The 27936-nt window shown below is 46.2% G+C and overlaps 2 protein-coding genes across 5 annotated transcripts in view; one reads left to right on the top strand and one right to left on the bottom strand.

Moving 5' to 3' along the window:
- Nucleotides 1–14173, bottom strand: part of DOCK4 (dedicator of cytokinesis 4) — an 803151-nt gene extending 788978 nt beyond the window's left edge. For both annotated transcript variants that reach the window (XM_063927278.1, XM_063927279.1), the window contains exon 1: nucleotides 13392–14173. In XM_063927278.1, the coding sequence (XP_063783348.1) occupies nucleotides 13392–13428 (37 nt within the window). In that variant the 5' untranslated portion in view covers nucleotides 13429–14173. The remainder of the gene's footprint in view (nucleotides 1–13391) is intronic.
- Nucleotides 14174–14233: 60 nt separating this feature from the next.
- ZNF277 (zinc finger protein 277) overlaps nucleotides 14234–27936 on the top strand; it is a 302550-nt gene continuing 288847 nt past the window's right edge. The window contains exon 1 of one of the 3 annotated variants that reach the window (XM_063927283.1): nucleotides 14234–14493. In XM_063927283.1, the coding sequence (XP_063783353.1) occupies nucleotides 14348–14493 (146 nt within the window). In that variant the 5' untranslated portion in view covers nucleotides 14234–14347. Of the gene's footprint in view, nucleotides 14494–15180; nucleotides 15598–27936 lie in introns of those variants that run through there. The other 2 variants (XM_063927282.1, XM_063927284.1) reach the window with 2 other exon arrangements.

Raw genomic sequence — 27936 nt, 5'->3', positions numbered from 1 at the left:
TATGCCATCAGATACCACCAGCTCAGATTGCAATACCCCTTTCCAATATCATCTCTTATAACAAATACTAAAGTAGAATAGAACAAATAAGATGTAGCCTTACCCCACCCATAACTATATAACTGTTGCCGCACCACCCATGCAGTAAATACCACTGCAATAAAAGTAGTGTCACATATGTGTTGCCTGATTGTTATACCCCTAAATAGATGTCCCTATTTAGTTAGAACCTTCTTTCTTTTATCATAAATCAGTTCAAGCTTAAAGTTGGTTCTAGTACTATAAAAGTTAAAAAAAAAAAAAAAAAGTAATTGTAGCAAAAATGATTTAGAATGTAGTACTTGTGACGGACCACAAAATCCTTCTAAGGTAACATAACATTAAAGTTCTGTGAAATGAACCAGACTGGGCTCTGATTTTTCCTGTTCAGGGTAAGCAGAACAAATTGTTTAATATATGAATATAAATATTTTTGCATATGTTCTTTGTACAAAAAAAAATTAATTGTTTAGGTTTTGGGGTGGGACATCCAGTGTGACGGAAAGGGCCATGTGCAACTAGTTTTTTATTATTATTATTATTATTATTATTATTATTATTATTTTTTATTAAGAACAATGTTGTTTAACATCAATATGCTCACAGTTTATTTAACACCTTATAGTGTTGTCTATGAAATATTACTAATGTTTAATCCAGTGAATGAATATAGTTGAGGATTGTCATCGTACATTTCTGTCAGAGCAGTCAGTAGCAAATTTATGTTTTTGTGTTAACGGCATAAGCAACAGGAAGGACAAACTTGGGTTTAAGTGACAAAAAGGATTTTCGCACTTTTGCATCTGTATTTTCTTTCTTGAATATCTGGTATGCCTCTGCTATTGTAGTGTTCATAAATCTCTTCTGAAACGTTATCTTTTCATTGCTTTGTTTCACTGTACTCACAGGAGAATGCCTCTACATTATCTCTCTGGTAAAACTGGCCAACTTCCACACGTGTGAGAGTGGCCCCATGTGTTTTTGCTAATTCTTTTACTACACATCGGATCTATCTGGTGCTTGAAGGAAGTGACCGTAAGACCTTCTTAACCACTTTTCCCTTTCTTTGGGGAGTAGCATAAGGAATTTCATAATTGTGGTGGTGAATTAGGCATTGACGGCTCTAGAATTTTCTGCTTTACAGCCTTTCGGCAGCCACGCTAAACAGCCCTTCAAGTCGCACCATGCTGTGGTGGGACTCCGTAGCACCAAGCAATTTTTTTGCATTTTTTCACACAAACAATATGTCTTAGTCACAAAGTAATGCAATATGACGCACAAGCAGATCCTGCTAATTAAAATGATATGCAGCTTGAGTATATTCTCTGTGTAATTGCAGCTGTATCTGCATTCAAAATGCATTATGCAAACATAGTCGCAGTCACACACAGAATATAGATAGGCATGCTGCATATCATTTTAATCAGCAAGAGCTGAATGTGCGTCCTTTTGCATTACTTTGTGAATAAGATGCATTTTTGCAGGGAAAAACACAAAAAAGACGCTCAGCGCTATAGAGCCACGAGGCACTCACGCATTATGTGTAATGAGACTTGTGCAACACGGAGCAAAGATGTAAGAGGACAAATCTGTATCTTGTTATGATAGGCTCACTTTTCTCTTTGTAAAACAGCTTCTTGTTTAGTACAAATCTTTAAGTTTAAGTTGTATCAGAATTTTGAGGTTATACTTCAAAAATAAGAATTTACTTACCGATAATTCTATTTCTCATAGTCCGTAGTGGATGCTGGGAACTCCGTAAGGACCATGGGGAACAGCGGCTCCGCAGGAGACTGGGCACAAAAGTAAAGCTTTAGGACTACCTGGTGTGCACTGGCTCCTCCCCCTATGACCCTCCTCCAAGCCTCAGTTAGGATACTGTGCCCGGACGAGCGTACACAATAAGGAAGGATTTATGAATCCCGGGTAAGACTCATACCAGCCACACCGATCACACCGTACAACCTGTGATCTGAATCCAGTTAACAGCATGATAACAGAGGAGCCTCTGGAAAGATGGCTCACAACCACAAAACCCGATTTTTGTAACAATAACTATGTACAAGTATTGCAGACAATCCGCACTTGGGATGGGCGCCCAGCATCCACTACGGACTATGAGAAATAGAATTATCGGTAAGTAAATTCTTATTTTCTCTGACGTCCTAGTGGATGCTGGGAACTCCGTAAGGACCATGGGGATTATACCAAAGCTCCCAAACGGGCGGGAGAGTGCGGATGACTCTGCAGCACCGAATGAAAGAACTCCAGGTCCTCCTCAGCCAGGGTATCAAATTTGTAGAATTTAGCAAACGTGTTTGCCCCTGACCAAGTAGCTGCTCGGCAAAGTTGTAAAGCCGAGACCCCTCGGGCAGTCGCCCAAGATGAGCCCACTTTCCGTGTGGAATGGGCTTTTACAGATTTTGGCTGTGGCAGGCCTGCCACAGAATGTGCAAGCTGAATTGTGCTACAAATCCAACGAGCAATAGTCTGCTTAGAAGCAGGAGCACCCAGCTTGTTGGGTGCATACAGGATAAACAGCGAGTCAGATTTTCTGACTCCAGCCGTCCTGGAAACATATATTTTCAGGGCCCTGACTACGTCCAGCAACTTGGAGTCCTCCAAGTCCCTAGTAGCCGCAGGTACCACAATAGGCTGGTTCACGTGAAACGTTGAAAACACCTTAGGGAGAAATTGAGGATGAGTCCTCAATTCCGCCCTGTCTGGAAGATCAGATAAGGGCCTTTACAGGATAAAGCCCCCAATTCTGACACGCGCCTGGCCGAGGCCAGGGCCAACAACATGACCACTTTCCATGTGAGATATTTTAACTCCACAGATTCAAGTGGTTCAAACCAATGTGACTTTAGGAACCCCAAAACTACATTGAGATCCCAAGGTGCCACTGGAGGCACAAAAGGAGGCTGTATATGCAGTACCCCTTTTACAAAACGTCTGAACTTCAGGAACTGAAGTTAGTTCTTTCTGGAAGAAAATTGACAGGGCCGAAATTTGAACCTTAATGGACCCCAATTTTAGGCACATAGACACTCCTGTTTACAGGAAATGCAGGAATCGACCTAGTTGAAAATTCCTCCATCGGGGCCTTACTGGCCTCGCACCCCGCAACATATTTTCGCCAAATGCGGTGATAATGCTTTGCGGTTACATCCTTCCTGGCTTGATTAGGGTAGGGATGACTTCATCCGGAATGCCTTTTTCCTTCAGGATCCGGCGTTCAACCGCCCTGCCGTTAAACGCAGCCGCGGTAAGTCTTGGAACAGACAGGGTCCTTGCTGGAGCAGGTCCCTTCTTAGAGGTAGAGGCCACGGGTCCTCCGTGAGCATCTCTTGAAGTTCCGGGTACCAAGTCCTTCTTGGCCAATCCGGAGCCACGAGTATAGTTCTTACTCCCCTCCGTCTTATAATTCTCAGTACTTTTGGTATGAGAGGAAGAGGAGGGAACACATACACTGACTGGTACACCCACGGTGTTACCAGAGCGTCCACAGCTATTGCCTGAGGGTCCCTCGACCTGGCGCAATACCTGTCCAATTTTTTGTTTAGGCGGGACGCCATCATGTCCACCTTTGGTTTTTCCCAATGGTTTACAATCATGTGGAAGACTTCTGGGTGAAGTCCCCACTCACCCGGGTGGAGGCCGTGCCTGCTGAGGAAGTCCGCTTCCCAGTTGTCCACTCCCGGAATGAATACTGCTGACAGTGCTATCCCATGATTTTCCGCCCAGCGAAGAATCCTTGCAGCTTCTGCCATTGACTGCTTCTTGTGCCACCCTGTCTGTTTACATGGGTGACTGCCGTGATGTTGTCCGACTGGATCAACACCGGCTGACCTTGAAGCAGAGGTCTTGCTAAGCTGAGAGCATTGTAAATGGCCCTTAGCTCCAGGTTATTTATGTGAAATGATGTCTCCAGGCTTGACCATAAGCCCTGGAAATTTCTTCCCTGTGTGTGCTCCCCAGCCTCGCAGGCTGGCATCCGTGGTCACCAGGACCCAGTCCTGAATGCCGACTCTGCGGCCCTCTAGAAGATGAGCACTCTGCAACCACCACAGGAGGGACACCCTTGTCCTTGGTGACCAGGTTATCCGCTGATGCATCTTAAGATGCGACCCGGACCATTTGTCCAGCAGGTCCCACTGGAAAGTTCTTGCGTGGAATCTGCCGAATGGCTTTGCTTCGTAGGAAGCTACCATTTTTCCCAGAACCCTTGTGCATTGATGCACTGAGACTTGGCTCGGTTTTAGGAGGTTCCTGACTAGCTCGGATAACTCCCTGGCTCTCTCCTCCGGGAGAAACACCTTTTTCTGAACTGTGTCCAGAATCATCCCTAGGAACAGAAGACGAGTCGTCGGAACCAGCTGCGATTTAGGAATATTGAGAATCCAATCGTGCTGTCGCAACACTACCTGAGATAGTGCTACACCGACCTTCAACTGTTCCCAGGATCTTACCCTTATCAGGAGATCGTCCAAGTAAGGGATAACTAAAACTCCCTTCCTTCGAAGGAGTATCATCATTTCGGCCATTACCTTGGTAAAGACCCGGGGTGCCGTGGACCATCCAAACGGCAGCGTCTGAAACGGATAGTGACAGTTCTGTACCACACACCTGAGGTACCCTTGGTGAGAAGGGTAAATTTGGACATGAAGGTAAGCATCCTTGATGTCCAGAGACACCATGTAGTCCCCTTCTCTTGAATTTGAACCTCTGTATGTAAGTGTTCAAAGATTTTAGATTTAAAATCGGTCTCACCGAGCCGTCCGGCTTCGGTACCACAACAGTGTGGAATAATACCCCGTTCCCTGTTGCAGGAGGGGTACCTTAATTATCACCTGCTGGGAATACAGCTTGTGAATGGCTTCCAACACTGCCTCCCTGTCTGCTTGTAAAGCCCCAGCGTCATGCTGAGGGCTTGGCAGAGGCGGGAGAGGGCTTCTGTTCCTGGGAACTGGCTGATTTCTGCAGCCGTTTCCCTCTCCCTCTGTCACGGGGCAGAAATGAGGAACCTTTTGCCCACGTGCCCTTATGGGAACGAAAGGACTGCGCCTGATAATACGGAGTCTTCTTATGTTGAGAGGCGACCTGGGGTAAAAACGTGGATTTCCCAGCTGTTGCCGTGGCCACCAGGTCTGAAAGACCGACCCCAAATAACTCCTCCCCTTTATAAGGCAATACTTCCATATGCCATTTGGAATCCGCATCACCTGACCACTGTCGTGTCCATAACCCTCTTCTGGCAGAAATGGACAGCGCACTTACTCTTGATGCCAGTCGGCAAATATCCCGCTGTGCATCACACATATATAGAAATGCATCTTTTAAATGCTCTACAGGCAATAATATACTGTCCCTATCTAGGGTATCAATATTTTCAGTCAGGGAATCCGACCACGCCAACCCAGCACTGCACATCCAGGCTGAGGTGATTGCTGGTCGCAGTATAACACCAGTATGTGTGTAAATACATTTTAGGATACCCTCCTGCTTTCTATCAGCAGGATCCTTAAGGGCGGCCATCTCAGGAGAGGGTAGAGCCCTTGTTTTGACAAGCGTGTGAGCGCTTTATCCCCCCTAGGGGGTGTTTCCCAACGCACCCTAACCTCTGGCGGGAAAGGATATATGCCAATAACTTTTTAGAAATTATCAGTTTTTTATCGGGGGAAACCCACGCTTCATCACACACCTCATTTAATTTCTCAGATTCAGGAAAACTACAGGTAGTTTTTCCTCACTGAACATAATACCCCTATTGGTGGTACTCGTATTATCAGAAATGTGTAAAACATTTTCCATTGCCTCAATCATGTAACGTGTGGCCCTACTGGAAGTCATATTTGTCTCTTCACCGTCGACACTGGAGTCAGTATCCGTGTCGGCGTCTGTATTTGCCATCTGAGGTAACGGGCGCTTTAGAGCCCCTGACGGCCTATGAGACGTCTGGACAGGCACAAGCTGAGTAGCCGGCTGTCTCATGTCAATCACTGTCTTTTGTAAAGAGCTGACACTGTCATGTAATTCCTTCCAGCAGTTCATCCACTCAGGTGTCGACCCCCTAGGGGGTGACATCCCTATTACAGGCAATTTGCTCAGCCTCCACATCATTTTCCTCCTCATACATGTCGACACAAACGTACCGACACACAGCACACACACAGGGAATGCTCTGATAGAGGACAGGACCCCACTAGCCCTTTGGGGAGACAGAGGGAGAGTTTGCCAGCACACACCAGAGCGCTATATATATACAGGGATAACCTTATATAAGTGTTTTTCCCCTTATAGCTGCTGTATTGTTTATACTGCGCCTAATTAGTGCCCCCCTCTCTTTTTTAACCCTTTCTGTAGTGTAGTGACTGCAGGGGAGAGCCAGGGAGCTTCCCTCCAACGGAGCTGTGAGGGAAAATGGCGCCAGTGTGCTGAGGAGATAGGCTCCGCCCCCTTATCGGCGGCCTTTTCTCCCGTTTTTCAGTGTAATCTGGCAGGGGTTAAAATTCATCCATATAGCCCTGGGGGCTATATGTGATGTATTTTCGCCAGCCAAGGTGTTTTTATTGCTGCTCAGGGCGCCCCCCCCTAGCGCCCTGCACCCTCAGTGACCGAAGTGTGAAGTGTGCTGAGGAGCAATGGCGCACAGCTGCAGTGCTGTGCGCTACCTTGGTGAAGACAGGATGTCTTCTGCCGCCGATTTTCCGGACCTCTTCTTGCTTCTGGCTCTGTAAGGGGGCCGGCGGCGCGGCTCTGGGACCGGACTCCATGGCTGGGCCTGTGTTTGATCCCTCTGGAGCTAATGGTGTCCAGTAGCCTAAGAAGCCCAATCCACTCTGCACGCAGGTGAGTTCGCTTCTTCTCCCCTTAGTCCCTCGATGCAGTGAGCCTGTTGCCAGCAGGTCTCACTGAAAATAAAAAACCTAAAACTAAACTTTTCACTAAGCAGCTCAGGAGAGCCCCTAGTGTGCACCCTTCTCGTTCAGGCACAAAAATCTAACTGGGGCTTGGAGGAGGGTCATAGGGGGAGGAGCCAGTGCACACCAGGTAGTCCTAAAGCTTTACTTTTGTGCCCAGTCTCCTGCGGAGCCGCTGTTCCCCATGGTCCTTACGGAGTTCCCAGCATCCACTAGGACGTCAGAGAAATGACAACTAGAAGTTTGTACCTGCAGTAATTTTGTGAAAAAATATTTAAAGAACTAATAATAAGCCTAGTCATGCCCATTTTCGGGCAGTATTGGCATGTGACAGAAAAGGATGGAATGTGCCACGTGACAGGAAGAGTACCAATAGTAGCTGGTCCATGTATTAACTATCTACATGTGTATCTGCTTTTGTAGATATACAACAGCTAACGTCACAATCTGGAGGGGTTCTGTATGAAATCCTGGGGTACGGAACCCCGGCATTTGTAACACCGACGCCAGGAACCCACTGGTGAAAAAGCCGGCAGGGGAGAGTAAGGGGTGTTCTCCTCTCTCCCCACCCCCTAACTGCCCCCCGGAGGTGCCTAAAAATACCCCACCCTGTCCCCAGTACCTAAACATAACACTCACCCCCCCCCCCCCCCCCCTGCAGCGTAACCCAAACCAACCGAGGGGGGTGCCTAACCCCGGGATGCAGCTTAACCCTAACCCCCAGCGGCTTACCTCCCCACAACGCGGTGTGTCTTTGTTCAGCATCCTGGATGTCGGGATTCCAGCACTGAGATGGTGCACCCATTCTGGATGCCGGTGTCGGTATTCAGAATAGGGTCAGGATTCCAGTGTCAGGATTCTGTCTGCCAGGATCCCAACAGCCAGGATCCTGACTGCTTCCCCTCTAGAGGAGCGATACCTAACTAGTAAAATTACAAAAATAAAAAATGTCACAAAGGAAAACTGCCATGACTGGATAAAAGCGTTACATTTTAACTGATCATTTAGCATTTCAGTCATTACTACACAAAATAATAAATCATAAAGAGCATTCATTACTTAGATAAAACAGCAACTTTAAAATGCAAATGGATTTGCACCTTGAAATACCCCCTAATTTATCCATTGGATTAGAATGTAAGCGTCAGGGCAGAGCTCTCGTCCACTAGTTCTTCCTCTTGAACTATCAGTTACACCAGTGTTTGTTGTCTTTTGTATTTGTGTCCCCTTTATTTATTAACAGTTACTTATATAGCGCTAATATTCTGTTGCACTTTACAACTTGGAAAAAATAGTAAAGAAAGACTGAGTAATAAACAGACAGAGGTTAGACGGCCCTGCTTGCAGACTTACAATCTATAGTATCACACAGCTGCTGCAGATTTGTCAGTTTCACAATTGTGCCTTACATCTGGTGACAGTGGAGGCCACTGGAGAAAGAGGAATTCAATGAGGTATGCTTTGCTATCCTTATGAAATTAGAGGGTTATTCAGTACGGATTGCAGTTTTTGCCAAAAAGCTGAATCTGCAATCTTTTCTTTCACATGCTGGGGACCGCCCATCGCAAGGCAAGGCCACACAGCATGCAGAATGGCCTGCCCAGCGGCTGTGAGCGCTGCAGACGCCCCCCTGCAGCTAGGCTGATTATGCAGGCGGTCATCCACCATTTTTCTCATCAGAGCGGCTGCATATGACATCTTGCAGCCACATCAAAACATGCCGCACTGCCCCTGTTTTGCCCGCGCCGCCCCCACCTACCCCGCGAACGCCTCTGCCTGTCATTTAGAGTCATTCATAGCCAATGTGATTAGATCGCATTGGCTGGTCGCGCAGGATGGGACCTGTGCATCGTCACCGGAAACGGGGTTATTGTGGTCGCATTGCTAAGCTGAATAACCCTCTTAGCCATTAGAACAGAGGCTCTCAAACGCGGTCCTCAATGCACCCCAATGGTCCAGGTTTTAAGTTTATCCATGCTTGGCCACAGGTGACTTAATTAGCACTTCAGTCAATTCGGTTTAACCATCTGTGCTGAACCATGACTATACCTAAAACCTGGAACATTGGGGGGTGTCTTGAAGACCGCATTTGAGAACCTCTGAATTAGAAGATGGGTAGACTGTAGCCATAAAGGGAGGAACATGATCAGCAATACTGAGGTAGGCTGTGGAATTTACATGCTCAATTCATATCAAGGAGCCTAATGTGTGCAAAGTAAACATTCCCCGAACAGCTACACATCCACAACTAAACTGAACCATTAACACAAGGCAGGAAGGATCCGTGGACTGACATTTTTTTTTTTGTGTTTGTTTTAAACCTATTTCTGGCAATACATATCTGGCAGAGGAAAAAAAAATCAGCTTTCGTGAGAACAAGTGACATACTGTATTTTCAAACATCAGCTGTCCAGCTTTGTTAAGCCTGTGCCCATTGAGGGCTCAGTTTCTTATTTTAAGCTGACAGCAATGGAAGCTGGGGTGGTCCGCTGTTGCAAGCCATCCACTTCAAGGTTTGATGTGATGTGCATTCAGAGAAGCTATTCTGCATGCTACTATACAATTTTAATTATCTTCCTTTCCACTTCAACCAGTTTGAACATTTTCATTAGACCTCTCGCAATACCAAGGTGCTTTCACCCACAGATCTGCCACCTACTGGATGTTTTAAGCACCATTCTCTGCAGCCACTAGCGAGTTTTGTGAGTGACATTCCCAGGAGGTCAGCAGTTTCTGATATTCAATCCACCCTGTCTGGCACCAATCATAATTCCATTTTCAAAAACACGTAGATCACTTTTCAGTTCCACTTTGGTGTTTGGTCTAAATAACTGCACCTTTTGACCACGAATGCATGTTTTTAAGCGTAGAGGGTCTGATTCAGAGGTGGGTGCTGTAGCACAGTCCCTGCAACTTTGTATACAGCTGTTGTGCTAAATTATGCTAAAGCCACAGGGGGCAGCTTAAGTACAGTAAATAGATGCCCATTGCAGGCTTGTCTGGCCCAATGCTGTGTCCGAAGAGACAGCATCGGGACCCTCTGCGTGGAAATCGGACATCTGGGTAACCATTGGGTTACTGAGGATGTCCAGAGAAATCATGCTGCTGGAGCCAGTGAAGAAGCTTCCCGAAGACGTAACCGCTGGCTTCAAAATGCCCAGAAAATAGGGCCGACACTGCGTTGTTTTCTGGAAATCTGCTTATCGCTGCCCACAAAGGCCAGCAGCATATTAAACATACTGGGGCACTGCAGTGCAGCCCCAGCGCATATACGCAGAGTTGCTGCCACATGATTTGGTGACATATATTTGCCTTTAAGAGGCAGGTGACATAAGGGGTCACAGAGCTTAAATTAAAAATTCAATTGGATTAAATCACAAGATTTAAACCCCCAATCATTATCTAGTCTTAATTCCCAAACGATGAGGTGATTGGGATAACAGATAAGTCAGATAACATGGTTTATAAAAAACAATAGATCAGGAACTTGTCTGTCATTCAACTGGCCTCTGATCAGGTACAACTCATGTTATCAATACTGAAAACCATGCTGATCTGCCATAGAATAATTCTGCGTAACAAACCAGCACCAAAGGCAAAGACAGCTCCTTCCGATTAACACAATTTAAACTGCTTCTTTTCCACATGCCAATCCAATAAATAATACAAAGTGTTTTAGCTCCATTCCTTAAACAGAACATGCAAGACTGCAGTAGGAAATGAAACAAATTCCGATCTCATATGAAATAAAATTGCACAGATAGCATTACTTTACAAATAGCCATCTCTTACCTATAAAAGTACCTACTGATAAACTTGACAGATCTGTTTCAATATCCGAGTGGATGACAACACACATGTTTCTGTGACAAAACGCATAAGTAAATTCTGGTCAGCTAAGCTTTGCTAAATTGCATAGTGTGTGGTTATCTGCTGTTTCTCATATGCCATTATTGCCATATGTTTTGCATTACCTAAATACAATGTGACATTCTTCTTTCAAGTCTCCTCTTACTGCTGTCTATTCTCATCTCAACCAAGACTATGCACAGACATGCCATTCACCATGGACTGCTTTATTATTGGCTGCTGATAATACTGCTGCCTTGTAATAAGACATACTTTCCTATCCAGCAGCTATAATTGCTAGTCCACCTCATTTTGTATCAGGTGGTCTGAAATGTCTTAGAAGGTGATTCAATTGCAGACTATGGCCACAAAGTGCAGTCAGAATGGTAACGCATCACAATCATCCCCAACCTCCTTCGCAACTCACAGAGTTGGTCAGGAAAACTGTTAATGCAGGTATTTACAAGTAGCAGAGAATTCAATACAGGCCATTGAGGGGCTCATCTGGGCATGATCCGGTTCTGTTTTATGTCACTGTATCTTATTTGTTTCATGAATCCTTCAATGTACAGCGCTGCACAGTATTTTTTGGCTTTATAAACAATAATAATGCTCAAGTCATCATCCTGAGTAACTAAATGAAAACAAGTAACACTATACAGTACATAGATGTTAACACAAATGAATTTGAACACTACAGTACATGAAAAATTATAGGATAGTATGACACTTCAAACTGTATTGAACCAAGATATCACATGAAGTACAAACTGAACTATTTACTACTGATATTAAACTAAACACATTTATCTGGAATTTTGAGTTCTGCACAACATGCTCCTTCATAGGGGTTACAGTACCAGGACAACAACTGCTTATTTACCAAATGTGTTTAGGTTATTGGGTTTATTTTTATTGTTATTTGCGTTTTATAAATTGAAAACAAATAAAATGCTTGTAATGCAAAATACTTCTGAATAAAATAATAAAACCTGCCAAACCAAGCAGCTCAAAATATTGTATTATTTTTGTATAGAGTAATTTATGGCTCATCTTTAAACAAAACGGTCTGTCACTGATTTGAAAAAAAGACCATAAAATGACAGAGAGAAACCAGGGCAGATGGCAGCAAGTCCATAGGAAATGAGCAGTGGATGGTGAAGATTTCTGTATATTATATTCCAACAGGATTAACCGCTTTGGTGCCATACAAGTTAATGGGCCATGAACTGGCAAACTGATATACAGCCATTGTTTCCACAGCTAAAGCAAGCAGTAATATATTCTGGAAATATGTGCCACAAAGTACAAAGGATGCCTGTGATGGTTTCTCGGAGAGGTCCATTTGCCGAGAGAGATAGGCGGGACTTAGTAAATGACATCCCATGGAACAGACCTCACATCATGTCAACAATCACAACACTTCCCTCAGCACAAACAAACAAAAGCACCAACGAAAGGCAAACAGAGAAACAATACAAAGAAACTCCTGGATACAGGGGCTTTTACCGGTTAGTAATTCTCCATTTCCACAGCCTAGATATCATGGAGAATTGTATTTTACTACATAAGAACTACACAATTTCTCCTCTGAAGGATGAAATCAAGCACTGTTTTGAAGGCCATACTGTACAAAATCTGAAAGGGAGTAATAATATGACAAAACACTGAAAACCTGTCAGTGAACAATTATATAGCACATGACCACTCGGGATGTTAAAAGCACACAGTACTAGAGGATTAACATCAACAAAACACAACATTAAGATTGGATTAGACCAGATGGAACCTAAAATTAGCACGCGGATACATTAGCAAGAATACAATTTACATATGTAAAAATCAAGTTTACCAGAAAACAAATGTTAAAATGACAGATTCTATTCAATATTTTAGCCACCTGGATAAAAAAAAAAAGAAGAAGTGACTCTTCAGTAAAGCAGCTATTATTTCAAACAACTATGGAGTAGAAATGTTAATTCAATTATATCAAATTACATATTGTCAGTGGTAATTTACATAAATTATGGAATTAAAAGCGAGCCTCTTATTTGCCATCACCCTTGCACAACTATGCATCTTTGTTGACATGGAGCTAACTCAGTATGACCGTGTCTTTGTTTTCGCATGTACTAAACTTCCACCTATGGAACAATGAATAATTATGTATATATTGCAGATGTCATGATCTCATTATATTCAAATAACATCCATTGTATGTCAGAACCAATAAGAAGCAATCATGCACCAGCAGGTCTGAGCAGAAAACATACTGTATGCTATGCAATACAATGCCCTGCAGGCACACATTCACCCTATAGCACATCCCAAGCGCTATAGGCTTTCATTACAGCGGTATGCCTATCACAGACATATATACGTACAGTGGTAACCATGCATGACTGTGTAGATAACATGACTAGCAACGACACACAGGCCGGACACAAATCAGTGCAGGTGTGTGTGTGTGTGTCAGCAGGCAGGTGGGCTGTGCACCTCTCCAGCGAGCAGGGGGCAATGGCAGATGTGTCACAGCGGTAGGAGCCGACACAAGATGAAAACTTTCGGCAGACCACTCACCCACGCCGTATTTCTCGTGCTCCGTGGGTATCCACATGTTTGCAGCGTTCTGCGTGTCTCTGGATCAGGAGCAGTCGCACATCCCTCCTCCTCCTGCGGTGTGAGAGCTGCTCCTCTGCTGCTGCTGCCCAGGCGGCCGCTTCCTCCCCCCCACCGTCTCTATCCTGCCTTTGTGTACGAGCCCCCTCTCCGGCTGCTGTCAGTGGCAGGAAGGGAGCCGGGCTACAGCAGCCTGTGTGCGTGTGTCAGACAATGCGCTGTGTTCCTTCCTCCTCCTCAGCGCCGAGCCCCCGTGCGGCTCCTACTAGTGCCAAGCGCCGTGCTCCAGTCCTGGCACGTCTATGGGCGCCCTGGTATGCCGGTGTCAGCTGCCCCTCACACGTCTGGCATGCCTGTGTCCTGCGCTGCTGCTGCGGTATGTGTGCGCATACACACAGCTGTGTGTGAGGTGACGAGGCTCAGCGCTGTGTGTGTGTCAGTGTGCACCTGTGTGCGGGTAGGGGAATGTCAGCGGCTGAGGTGTGTGCCTGCAGCCCCCCTAACCCTACATATGTCAGTCAGTGTGACATTAGTGTGCCCCTTACTACCCGGGCACCTCCGGCGCATGCGCCGTTCACACGGCTAGCTCGCACACGGGCTCGTAAGCTGCTGCTGCCGGCCGCTCATTGTTCTGGTAACCAAGAGACCAACGCTGCGAGCTCGAGCTGCTGCTACTGCCGCCGCACAGGACGCCGGGACATGTAGTACACAGGCAAGCTGCGCTGCGTAGGAAGCATCTTCTTCGGGGACACAGCGGGAGGCGGGCTCAGGGGAGCACAGCCCACTATGCCTGAGCCACCCCCTCCGTGGCAATGAATAGTGGCAGACAGGGTGCACAGTGTACACCTGTATATTAGTCACACACCCAGTGCTACATTGTAGGGGGAGGTGCGGAGCAGCCACGTAGAGGGGACGGGATGGGAGTGACTGGCAGCTCCCCGCCCAGCCGTGTGTTGTTGTGTAGAAATGCCCGCATCAACCCCTCCTCCTCCTTGCGTGTTCCCTCCCACTCGCGGAAGTGGGGGAAGCATGGCAGAGGCCGGGAGCAGCGCACGCTATGGAGGTACAGCACAGTACACACATCGCAGCTCCACGGGATGCATGTGTTCCCTGCTGCACGCTGCTCTGTATCAGTGATTTTCATACGAGAGTTTAAGGGGAGATGTACCAAGATGTCCTTTATCTTAGCACCCAGCATTACCGCAGTCCAGCTTAATGATTTCCCTTGAACTACCTGGCAGCTCACCGGCAGTCCTTGACTCACGATATAGTGCAATACACATAGAGGTGGATACACATGGCATTAGTGATGTGCTCCGTGAGCGATATCGCCTAGTGCAGTGATGGCTAACCTTAACAGTCCAGCTGTTGTTGAACTACACATCCCAGCATGCCCTGCATCAGTTTTGCTATTTGGCCATGCTAAAACTGATGCAGGTCATGCTGGGATGTGTAGTTCAACAACAGTTGGAGTGTCAAGGTTAGCCATCACTGGCCTAGTGTGTTCCCACCCGGCCTGGGCTGCTCGACGGCGGGCATAAACATATTGGGGCAGATGTGTTATCCTGGAGAAGGCATAAGGAAGTAATAAACCAGTGATAAGTGCAAGGTGATAAACACACCAGCCCACTCAGCTCCTAACTGTCAATTTGAATATTGGAGCTGATTGGCTGGTGTGTTTATCACCTTGCATTTATCACTGGTTTATCACATCCTTATGTCTTCTCCAGGTGAATACATCTGCCTCACTACTGAGCGATGTTGTAAACGATATCGTCCAGGATCTTGCAAAAGATTTAGGAGTAGCAACATCCAGAAGTATGCTGTTTGATCTTCCCTGCAGCAGCTCAGAACATACAACCAACAACCCGCAGGACCATACATCATTATTGTTATTCATAGACACTGAACAATTTGCAGTATTATGAACGATTTGTCATTCTGATCCGTCAGAAACGTCCAAATCGCTCATAATATCGTCTAGTGTATGGCCACCTTACATGTGCTCACACGTTACAACGATTTTCGGGAAAATGGAACGATTTAGAAGTATCTGAGTGATAAATCAATTGGAAAAGGACATATCATTCAGCATTCCTGAACGATAACGATCCGATGCGCGGTCCCGTTGCTTGTTAGACTCGTGCTCTGATCTTCCCTCCTGAAGGTAAGATAAGGTGTCCTATCAATCAATGTTGACCGAATCATTTGTATTATTGCACATTAGATGTATCTAACGATGCATCGTCCGATCAGCATCTGGTCAGTCGCTCTAGTGGGTGTAGTATGGTATGCCGGCGGCCGAGCTCCCGGCGACCAGCATACCGGCACCGGGAGCCTGACCGCTGGCATACCGACAGCGTGGCGAGCGCAAATGAGCCCTTTGCGGGCTCGCCACGCTATTTTATTCTCCCTCCAGGGGGGTTGTGGACCCCCACGAGGGAGAATATGTGTCGGTATGCCGGGTGTCGGGATTCCAGCGCCGGGATCCCGACTTTCGGCAACCAGAAGACCACTCGTTCTAGTATGTGGGCACCATTAACATTAGGCTGGGTACACACTTGCTGATGCACATGCAAGATCCCCCCCCCCCCCCCCCCCCGACATGATATTTTAAATCTACCTTAAAATCTTTAGATTTTAAGGTAAAAACTAAAGATATTGTACATCGTTAACAACCCGCGGGAACATGCATAGTTAATTATATAGTGACTACACACTGGACGATGTGTACAAAATATCGTCCAATCCACCGGATCGGATGATAAATCAGGTGCATACTTATGCAGTTTGTTCCAGGAGCGATATTGCCTAGTTTTCCATTTCCGGGCTGGGCCATCGACATTGTGTGCACACATTGAGCGATATCTAACGATATCGCTCAGTGATGTCACGCCGCCGCCAGCCCATGCATGCAGTTTTATGGATGTTAAGTTCAAATTGAGCTGCAGTCACAGCCGACAGCAGGGGATGATAACGTTGCTCGGGACCATGCATCGTTCATTATTTGTAGTGTACACACTGGACGATATTACAAACGATATCGCTCAGAAGTGGGAAAATGAATAATATCGTCTGTTTTCTTGCACAGTGTGTATGCATCTTTAGAGTTTTCTAAATACTCCCTGGCTATGTGTTATGGGGGGTCATTCCGAGTTGATCGCTCGCTGCCGTTTTTAGCAGCGCAGCGAACAGGTTACTACTGCGCATGCGTATGCACCGTAATGCGCAGGCGCGTCGTTCAGCTACAAAGCGGATCGTTGCTGGGCGAAGGATTTAACAAAGAATCCATTCGCACAGCCGATCGCAAGGAGATTGACCGGAAGAGGGCGTATGTGGGTGTCGACTGACCATTTTCTGGGAGTGGTGCGGCGAACGTAGGCGTTTGGAGGGCGGATGTCTGACGTCAATTCCGGGACCTGCAACGCTGGATTCATTGCACAGGGTAAGTAACTCTTACACTGGTCTTGTTCTACACAAAACGTTTTTTTGCATAGCAGGGCTGCACAAGCGATCGCAGCCTTACAATGCAAAAATACACTCCCCCATAGGCGGCGTCTAGTTGATCGCACGGGCTGCAAAACGTTGCAGCGTGCGATCAACTCGGAATGACCCCCTCGGTAACTTGCCTCTCCTGAGATCTCGTACACAGCTGTATTGCAGAGGCACAGCTGTGTATTGTGGCAGTATTAAGAGAAACCTATGGGGGAGATGTACTAAGCAGTGAAAAGAGTGGAGAAGTGAGCCAGTGGAGAAGCTCTTTATAATTCTATAGTATGCAAATTATAAAAGTTACTTCAGTGCTGATTGGTTGCTGTGGGAGACTTCTCTACTGGCTCACTTCTCCACTCTTTTCACTGCTTAGTACATCTCCCTATAAGACTGCTTTTTAATAAATACAGATAAGCATTGATCCTTTTTTTTTTTTTTAATCGAGAACGCCCAAAAAAGTGTTAAAGTGTCTTAATACATGAACCTTCAAACAAGTGATGGCGTTGCCAGAATCCAGCTATTTCTCTTTTGCATTCTAGAAATGATAGCCTGACTCTGATTGGTTGCCATGAGAAACAGCACTGCTTGTCATTTTAGAAGCTTTAGTAATTCCCCCCCCCCATTAGGGATTAATTTACTTAAGCTTCTAAAAATGTGTTAGTGTTTTCCCTGGCAACCAATCAGATTCTACCTATCATTTCTATTTCTCTTATGTCCTAGAGGATTGCAGGGGATTCCGTAAGGACCATGGGGTATAGACGGGCTCCGCAGGAGACATGGGCACTCTAAAGAACTTTAGATGGGTGTGCACTGGCTCCTCCCTCTATGCCCCTCCTCCAGACCCCAGTTAGATCCTGTGCCCAGAGGAGAGTGGGTGCACTGCAGGGGAGCTCTACTGAGTTTCTCTGAAAAAAAGACTTTTGTTAGGTTTTTTATTTTCAGGGAGCACTGCTGGCAACAGGCTCCCTGCATCGTGGGACTGAGGAGAGAGAAGCAGACCTACTTAAATGATAGGCTCTGTTTCTTAGGCTACTGGACACCATTAGCTCCAGAGGGTCGGAACGCAGGTCTCCCCCTCGCCGTTCGCCCTGGAGCCGCGCCACCGTCCTCCTCACAGAGCCGGACTATAGAAGCCGGGTGAGTATGAGAAGATAGAAGACTTCAAAGGCAGCAGAAGACTTCGGATCTTCTATGAGGTAACGCGCAGCGGTAACGCTGCGCGCCATTGCTCCCAACACACACACACACTGGCGGCACTGTATGGGTGCAGGGCGCAGGGTGGGCGCCCTGGGCAGCATTTAACAAACCTCTAGGGACACTGGCATAGATATATACTGCGGAGGCAGTATATTGCATAAAACCCCCGCCAGTATAAAGATTTGAGCGGGATCGAAGCCCGCCGGTGAGGGGGCGGAGCTTGATTCCTCAGCACTAACCAGCGCCATTTAATCCACAGCACGCTGCAGAGAAGCTGGCTCCCCGGACTCTCCCCTGCTGAACAAAGTACAGAGGGCATAAAAAAGAGGGGGGGGCACATTTATTTGGCGCAGTGAGTATATTTGTAAAAGCGCTGTACTGACTGGGATTTATTCCAGTGTCTGGTAGCGCTGGGGGTGTCCTGGCATACTCTCTCTCTGTCTCTCCAAAGGGCCTTATTGGGGGACTGTCTCCATAGATATATATATCCCTGAGTGTGTGGGGGTGCCGGTACGTGTGTGTCGGCATGTCTGAGACGGAAGGCTCATCTAAGGAGGATGTGGAGCAGATGATTGTGGTGTCTCCGTCGGCGACGCCGGCACCTGATTGGCTGGATATGTGGAATGTTTTAAATGCAAATGTGTCTTTATTACATAAGAGATTGGACAAAGCAGAATCCAGAGAAAAGACAGGGAGTCAATCCATGGCTTTGGCTGTAACACAGGGCCCTCCAGGGTCTCAGAAACGTCCCCTGTCCCAAGTAGCAGACACGGATTCTGACTCCAGTGTCGACTACGATGATGCAAGGTTACACCCAAGGGTGGCCAAAAGTATTCATTATATGATTATTGCAATAAAAGATGTTTTACATATCACAGATGACCCCTCTGTTCCTGACACGAGGGTATGCATGTTTAAGGAAAAGAAACCTGAGGTAACCTTTCCCCCATCTCATGAGCTGAACGCGTTATTTGAAAAGGCTTGGGAAACTCCAGACAAGAAACTGCAGATTCCCAAGAGAATTCTTATGGCGTATCCTTTCCCAGCACAGGACAAGGTACGGTGGGACTCCTCGCCCAGGGTCGACAAGGCTTTAACGCGCTTGTCCAAAAAGGTGGCGCTACCGTCTCCAGACACGGCAACCCTCAAGGATCCTGCTGATCGCAGACAGGAAACTACCTTAAAATCAATCTATACGCATACGGGTGCCTTGCTCAGAACGGCAATAGCGTCAGCTTGGGTTTGTAGCGCTGTAGCAGCTTGGGCAGATACCTTGTCAGCTGACATTGATACCCTAGATAGGGATACCATTTTATTGACCTTGGGTCACATTAAAGACGCAGTCTTATATATGAGAGACGCTTCGAGAGACGTTGGGCTGCTAGGTTCAAGAGCCAACACCATGGCGATTTCCGCTAGGCGAGCCCTGTGGACCCGCCAATGGACGGGTGATGCCGACTCTAAGAGGCATATGGAAGTTTTGCCTTACAAGGGTGAGGTTTTATTTGGGGAAGGTCTCGCGGACCTGGTTTCCACAGCTACCGCGTGTAAATCTACTTTTTTACCTTATGTTCCCCCACAGCAAAAGAAAACACCACAATATCAGATGCAGTCCTTTCGGTCGCATAAGTCCAGTAGAGGTCGGGACTCTTCCTTCCTCGCCAGAGGTAAGGGTAGAGGGAAAAGAATGCCTGCTACGGCTAGATCCCAGGAGCAGAAGTCCTCCCCGGCTTCTACTAAATCCACCGCATGACGCTGGGGCTCCACTGAGGGAGTCCGCACCGGTGGGAGCACGTCTCCGACTCTTCAGCCACGTCTGGGTTCAGTCAGACGTGGATCCTTGGGCGATGGAAATTGTATCCCAAGGCTACATGCTGGAATTCGAAGACGTGCCTCCTCGCCGATTTATCAAATCGGCTTTACCAGCTTCTTCCCCAGAAAGGGAGATCGTTTTAGCTGCAATTCAAAAACTGTGTCAGCAACAAGTGGTTGTCGAGGTTCCCCTAGTTCAACAGGGGAAGGGGTACTATTCAACCCTGTTTGTGGTCCCGAAACCGGATGGCTCGGTCAGACCCATTCTAAATTTAAAATCTCTAAACCTGTACTTAAAAAAAGTTCAAATTCAAGATGGAATCGCTCCGGGCAGTTATCTCCAGCCTGGAAGGGGGGATTTTATGGCGTCACTAGACATAAAGGATGCATACCTTCATGTCCCCATATATCCTCCTCGTCAGGCCTACCTGAGATTCGCTGTACAGGACTGTCATTACCAGTTTCAGACATTGCCGTTTGGGCTTTCCACGGCCCGGAGGATTTTCACCAAGGTAATGGCGGAAATGATGGTGCTCCTGCGCAGACAGGGAGTCACAATTATCCTGTACTTGGACGATCTCCTGATAAAGGCGAGATCGAAAGATCAAAAGCGTGTCGCTCTCCCTGAGAGTGCTGCAGCAGCATGGCTGGATTCTAAATCTACCAAAGTCACAGTTGATTCCAACGACTCGGCTATCTTTCTTAGGCATGATTCTGGACACGGAACAAAAGAGGGTTTTTCTCCCGATGGAAAAAGCCCAGGAACTCCAGAACATGGTCAGAGACCTGTTAAAACCGAAAAAAGTGTCAGTCCATCAATGCACTCGAGTACTGGGAAAGATGGTGGCGACCTACGAGGCCATCCCCTTCAGCAAGTTCCATGCAAGGACGTTTCAGTGGGACCTTCTGGACAAGTGGTCTGGGTCCCATCTACACATTCAGCAGAAAATAAGCCTGTCCCCCAGGGCCAGGGTGTCTCTCCTGTGGTGGCTGCAGAGTGCTCACCTTCTAGAGGGTCGCAGGTTCGGCATTCAAGACTGGGTTCTGGTGATCACGGACGCGAGCCTCCGAGGATGGGGAGCAGTCACACAAGGAAGAAATTTTCAGGGACTATGCTCAAGCCAGGAGGTTTGTCTACACATCAACGTACTGGAATTGAGGGCCATATACAACGGCCTACGACAAGCGGAGAATCTTCTTCGCGACCTACCGGTTCTGATCCAATCAGACAACGTCACAGCCGTGGCTCATGTAAACCGCCGGGACAAGGAGCAGAGTGGCAATGGCGGAAGCCACCAGGATTCTTCGCTGGGCGGGAAATCATATAAGCGCTCTGTCAGCAGTCTTCATTCCGGGAGTGGACAACTGTGAAGCAGACTTCCTCAGCAGACACGGTCTCCATCCAGGAGAGTGGGGACTTCATCAAGAAGTTTTTGCAGAGATAACAAGTCATTGGGGACTTCCTCAAATAGACATGATGGCGTCGCGCCTCAACAAGAAGCTTAGGAGGTATTGTGCCAGGTCAAGGGACCCTCAGGCAGTAGCGGTGGACGCCCTGGTGACACCGTGGGTGTTTCAGTCGGTCTATGTGTTCCCTCCTCTTCCGCTCATCTCAAAGATATTGAGAATCATAAGACGAAAAAGAGTGCAGACAATACTCATTGTTCCAGATTGGCCTCGAAGGGCCTGGTATTCAGATCTTCAGGAAATGCTCACAGAAGATCTGTGGCCTCTTCCTCTTAGGGAGGACCTGTTGCAGCAGGGGCCCTGCGTGTTCCAAGACTTACCGCGGTTACGTTTGACGGCATGGCGGTTGAACACCGAATCCTAGCTGGGAAAGGCATTCCGGAGGAAGTCATCCCTACTCTGATAAAGGCTAGGAAGGAGGTGATGGCGAAACATTATCACCGTATCTGGAGAAAGTATGTATCTTGGTGTGAAGCAAAGAATGCTCCTACGGAAGAGTTCCATCTGGGCCGTTTTCTCCACTTTCTACAGACAGGAGTGGATATGGGCCTAAAATTAGGCTCCATTAAAGTACAGATTTCGTCCCTATCAATTTTCTTTCAGAAGGAATTGGCTTCTCTCCCAGAAGTCCAGACTTTTGTAAAGGGAGTGCTGCACATACAGCCTCCTTTTGTGCCCCCAGTGGCACCATGGGACCTTAACGTGGTGTTACAGTTCCTAAAATCTCACTGGTTTGAACCTCTTCAAACGGTTGAATTAAAATTTCTCACTTGGAAGGTCGTCATATTGTTGGCCTTGGTATCTGCAAGGCGGGTGTCCGAATTGGCGGCTTTGTCTCACAAAAGCCCCTATCTGATTTTCCATGTGGATAGAGCAGAATTGAGGACTCGTCCTCAATTTTTGCCTAAGGTGGTTTCATCGTTTCATATGAACCAACCTGTTGTGGTACCTGTGGCTACGGGTGACTTGGAGGATTCCAAGTCCCTTGATGTAGTCAGGGCCTTAAAAATTTATGTAGCCAGGACGGCTCGGGTTAGGAAAATAGAGGCACTGTTTGTCCTGTATGCAGCCAACAAGGTTGGCGCTCCTGCTTCTAAGCAGACTATTGCTCGCTGGATCTGTAACACGATTCAGCAGGCTCATTCTACGGCTGCAAGAAGAGAAGTGGTGTCTATACATACAACCAAGCGCATGTTAAAGGAACCAATGTTGTCTGTAGTCCTATTTCCTGCAGATCTCCAGGGTAATGTTGTTAACCCCAGTAGGAAAAAGCAGATATAAAGTGCATATAGTGAAGCACTGTTTGGAAAATAAAGTGCAAGTGCTGGCACAATATCAAACAACAATTTAATAATTCATCAAAGTAACATATAAAATCTTGTAGCAGCATGTAAGAATATATCTCAAATAGCAGCACATAAAATCCTATAGCAGCATCACAACGTCCTTATGGAAGGTCCTATAAAGTGCAATTACCAGAAGCCAGTAGGTATGAGTGTATCTCAATCAGTCTCCCATAGGCACCTCCTGCTCTGCAACTGCTGGACCTCCGCAATGGATCTCCCAGTCCGGTCTCAGTGCTGGATAAGTCAAGCCAACGCGTTTCTACCCTCTACAGCGGGTCTTTTTCAAGGCATCCAGTGGTATGATTTCCGTTCTCCTTATTTCCTCTATTTAACTAGATGTTCAACCAATCATAGTGCGGCGGGCTCAGGTGGCTTCTATACATTGATTTACCTACATGTCCCATAAGCCGTTCTGTCCCCGCCGTCACTTCCGTGTAAAGATGTTGTCTCCGTTCCCATGGAAACGGTGCGGCTGTCGTAGGCGGATCGTGAGTCGCGTCTGACTACATTTCCCATGAGTCTGTTCGTGTGCGGACGTCATTTCCGCTTCCGCGTCTCGCGTCTTTCATTCGTTCGGCGTGTCTAGGCTTTCCTGTTTCCATGGAAACCCGTTTGTGCAGATAGACCTTGTTTTTGTGTCAGGCAAGAAAAGAAAGGGACAACACACAGGACACACCCCCGAGATTACTAGGCTCTTACAAAGAAAGAAGGATCGCTGCTTCCAAACCTAATAGATCCATACATTCACCGAATTTACAAAAGGATAAGTCTCCTTTTTTAGAAAGGGGCCGATTTACCAACAAAAATACGTAACAAGGAGGGGTTGCCGGGGAGGGAAAAGAAGAATAAGGATAAAAAAGAAGAAGAAAGCAACAGCCAAATCCCGAAAAGAGAAAGAAAAAGTATCAACTACTGATACCACGACGGAGAAGGACAGGAATGGAGGTAAAGTGAAAATCTTTAACCTCAGTGATCATACCCTGACTAAGGAGGAAACCTCGGTTTTGGAGAAAGGGCTAAAATTTGCCCCCTCCATCCCAATGAATAAATTCTCCACCTTCATCGACTTAAACAAGTTTATTAGGAAATTGACTCTAAAACGCTTTTTTCTAAATAAAGAAGAGGAGACCTCCATTACAAGTAGGGTAGGAAACACACCCTTCAAACCTAAATCGGTCTTTTACCCGACATATATGAAGGGTAAATTTATAGATACTTTCTACGATTTAGTACATCAAGATTTGAAGGAACTCCAGAATAGTAAGATCAACTTCAACATGTCTTGGAAGGAAAGACAAGCATTAAAAGAACTAAAAGAGAATACAACCCTGGTGATTAAACCCGCCGACAAAGGCGGAGGGGTAGTCATCCTCAGTAAAGAGCTATACGAAGATGAAGTTCTCAGACAAGTGGAAGATCCCAGTATCTATTCAAAACTAAAAAAAGACCCCACACAAGATATTCTGGACAAATTACAGTCCATGCTAAACAAATATCTGGAACAAAACATTTTGGAGGAGCGTGAATACAAGTATATATATAATGAGGAACCGGTCATCCCCATCATATATATCTTACCAAAAATACATAAAGATCCCATAAAACCACCTGGGAGACCAATTGTCTCTGGGATCGACTCGGTAACCTCGAATTTGTCAGAATACCTTGATTACCACCTACAACCTCTGGTGTTGAAAAATCGGTCCCACCTCAGGGACACTACAGATTTCTTGAATTGCCTGGAGACTATACCCTGGAACGACACTGACATTATGGTAACAGCTGATGTAAAATCATTATACACAATAATAGATCACCAGGACGGATTAAATGCTATAACTGAGGCCCTAAACAAAAGTGAACTGCCAACAGGCACATGTAATTTTATAAAGGAAGGGGTACAGTTTATTCTGACCAACAACTATTTTCATTTTAAAGACACATTTTATCTTCAAAAGGTTGGCACGGCCATGGGCACCAGGTTCGCTCCGAGTTACGCCAATCTATTTATGGGGGCGTGGGAAGAGAAACACATTTGGGCTAATAACCCTTTTGGAGCGAACCTGGTGTCCTGGGTAAGATACATAGATGATGTGTTTTTTATATGGAGGGGAGACATATCCACACTAAAGGATTTTTATAGCTATCTTAATTTTAACTCTATCAATTTAGTTTTTACTTTCGAAAGCAGCCACACAGAAACGCATTTTCTAGATGTAACAGTGTATGCAAAAGACGGTAAACTATATACCAAAAATTATAGGAAACCTACCGATTCGAATGCCTATCTGAGGCAGAATAGTTGCCACCATGCGGATTGGTTGGGTTCTATCCCCTGTGGACAGATTAGACGCCTGCGGAGAAACTGCACTGAGACCCCAATTTTCGAAGAACAGGCCAATGAGATGCAGAAAGATTTTGAAGCATCAGGCTACCCAATGGATAAAGTGAAAGATACCACTTCTAAAGTGGGAAAGATGCAAAGGAGAGATCTCCTACAGAAGAAAGGAACAGTGTCAAAAAACAACACCTCACCCTTCGAATGGGCGTTCATCACGTCCTATAATAGCCAATTTAGGGATCTAGAAAAAATCCTGAAAAAACATTGGGGAATTCTAAAACGGGACCCCATAGTGGGAGACAAACTACCAACAAAACCAAAATGCATATATAGGAGGGCCCCGAATTTGAGCAATGCACTAGTGAGAGGTGCCTTACCCCCGACAAAATCACTGCCCACCATCAAATCTAAAGGGTTCTTTAGATGTGGGATGTGTATCGGATGCAGGACAATCAAAGGAGATGGAAACAACAAGACCAGCGAATTAGTGATAAATGGAAAAAAAGTGAACATCAAATCCTTTGTGACCTGTAACACAAAAAACGTAGTTTACGCTATCGAATGTACGTGCGGTCTCTTTTATATTGGACGCACTTCACGGCCATTAAAGATACGACTAAGCGAACACCTTAGGAATATTAAGAACGGTCTGGTGTCACATGCCCTATCAGACCATTTCCGCACAGTACATAACAAAAATCCCGCAGAGATCAAGAGATTCCTAGGTTTACAATGGGTAAAGGGGAATTGGAGACAAAGAGACCTCCCAACACAACTAGCGAAAACTGAAATGAGGTTCATTTATGAACTTGACACATTGCAGCCGGGGGGGTCTAAACCTCGATTTTGAGCTCAAGTGGTTCTTATAATCATACTAACTATTACACACTATCTCTGCACCTTTTAAATTACATGCGTTACTGATGCACCTTAGTCACCTTAATTACGGTATATTAGTAGATCCGTTTTGTATATATATATGACTAATGAATGTATCTCTGTTTTTCCTATGATACATTGGAATACGCATGACAAATATATGTTGGGATTATTTGGAAACATATGAACAATTAGCCTGACACAAAAACAAGGTCTATCTGCACAAACGGGTTTCCATGGAAACAGGAAAGCCTAGACACGCCGAACGAATGAAAGACGCGAGACGCGGAAGCGGAAATGACGTCCGCACACGAACAGACTCATGGGAAATGTAGTCAGACGCGACTCACGATCCGCCTACGACAGCCGCACCGTTTCCATGGGAACGGAGACAACATCTTTACACGGAAGTGACGGCGGGGACAGAACGGCTTATGGGACATGTAGGTAAATCAATGTATAGAAGCCACCTGAGCCCGCCGCACTATGATTGGTTGAACATCTAGTTAAATAGAGGAAATAAGGAGAACGGAAATCATACCACTGGATGCCTTGAAAAAGACCCGCTGTAGAGGGTAGAAACGCGTTGGCTTGACTTATCCAGCACTGAGACCGGACTGGGAGATCCATTGCGGAGGTCCAGCAGTTGCAGAGCAGGAGGTGCCTATGGGAGACTGATTGAGATACACTCATACCTACTGGCTTCTGGTAATTGCACTTTATAGGACCTTCCATAAGGACGTTGTGATGCTGCTATAGGATTTTATGTGCTGCTATTTGAGATATATTCTTACATGCTGCTACAAGATTTTATATGTTACTTTGATGAATTATTAAATTGTTGTTTGATATTGTGCCAGCACTTGCACTTTATTTTCCAAACAGTGCTTCACTATATGCACTTTATATCTGCTTTTTCCTACTGGGGTTAACAACATTACCCTGGAGATCTGCAGGAAATAGGACTACAGACAACATTGGTTCCTTTAACATGCGCTTGGTTGTATGTATAGACACCACTTCTCTTCTTGCACTTACTCCTAATTTTTAGGTGAGAGGTATTTTAGAGAGATACCTCTAGGTGTCTATTCTTATCAAGCTGCTTCTGTTTGCGCACTCTAGACGGATTCTACATCTTTCTTGTTTGGTTCATTCTACGGCTGGATTGCCGTTACCAAATTCGGTAAAGGCCCATTCCACTAGGAAGGTGGGCTCTTCTTGGGCGGCTGCCCGAGGCGTCTCGGCATTACAGCTTTGCCGAGCGGCGACTTGGTCGGGTTCAAACACTTTTGCAAAATTCTACAAGTTTGATACCCTGGCTGATGAGGACCTCATGTTTGCTCAATCGGTGCTGCAGAGTCATCCGCACTCTCCCGCCCGGTCTGGAGCTTTGGTATAATCCCCATGGTCCTTACGGAGTCCCCAGCATCCTCTGGGACGTAAGAGAAAATAAGATTTTAAACCTACCGGTAAATCTTTTTCTCCTAGTCCGTAGAGGATGCTGGGCGCCCGTCCCAGTGCGGACATATTTCTGCAAGGCTGGTATATAGTTATTGCTTACATAAGGGTTATGTTACAGTTAAGATCAGTCTTTAGCTGATGCTGTTTTGTTCATACTGTTAACTGGTTGCATATATTCCATGTTATACGGTGTGGATGGTGTGGGCTGGTATGAATCTTGCCCTTAGATTAACAAAAATCCTTTCCTCGTACTGTCCGTCTCCTCTGGCCACAGTTCTTTAACTGAGGTCTGGAGGAGGGGCATAGAGGGAGGAGCCAGTGCACACCCATCTAAAGTTCTTTAGAGTGCCCATGTCTCCTGCGAAGCCCGTCTATACCCCATGGTCCTAATGGAGTCCCCAGCATCCTCTACGGACTAGGAGAAAAAGATTTGCCAGTAGGTTTAAAATCTTATTATTGCTGCCTACAAAATCATATAATCTGTTTGGTTGATGTGGACAAAACCACCATT

Source organism: Pseudophryne corroboree, chromosome 6, assembly GCF_028390025.1.
Source record: "Pseudophryne corroboree isolate aPseCor3 chromosome 6, aPseCor3.hap2, whole genome shotgun sequence".
NCBI lineage: Eukaryota > Metazoa > Chordata > Amphibia > Anura > Myobatrachidae > Pseudophryne > Pseudophryne corroboree.
This window is presented reverse-complemented; position numbering and strand designations above follow the sequence as displayed.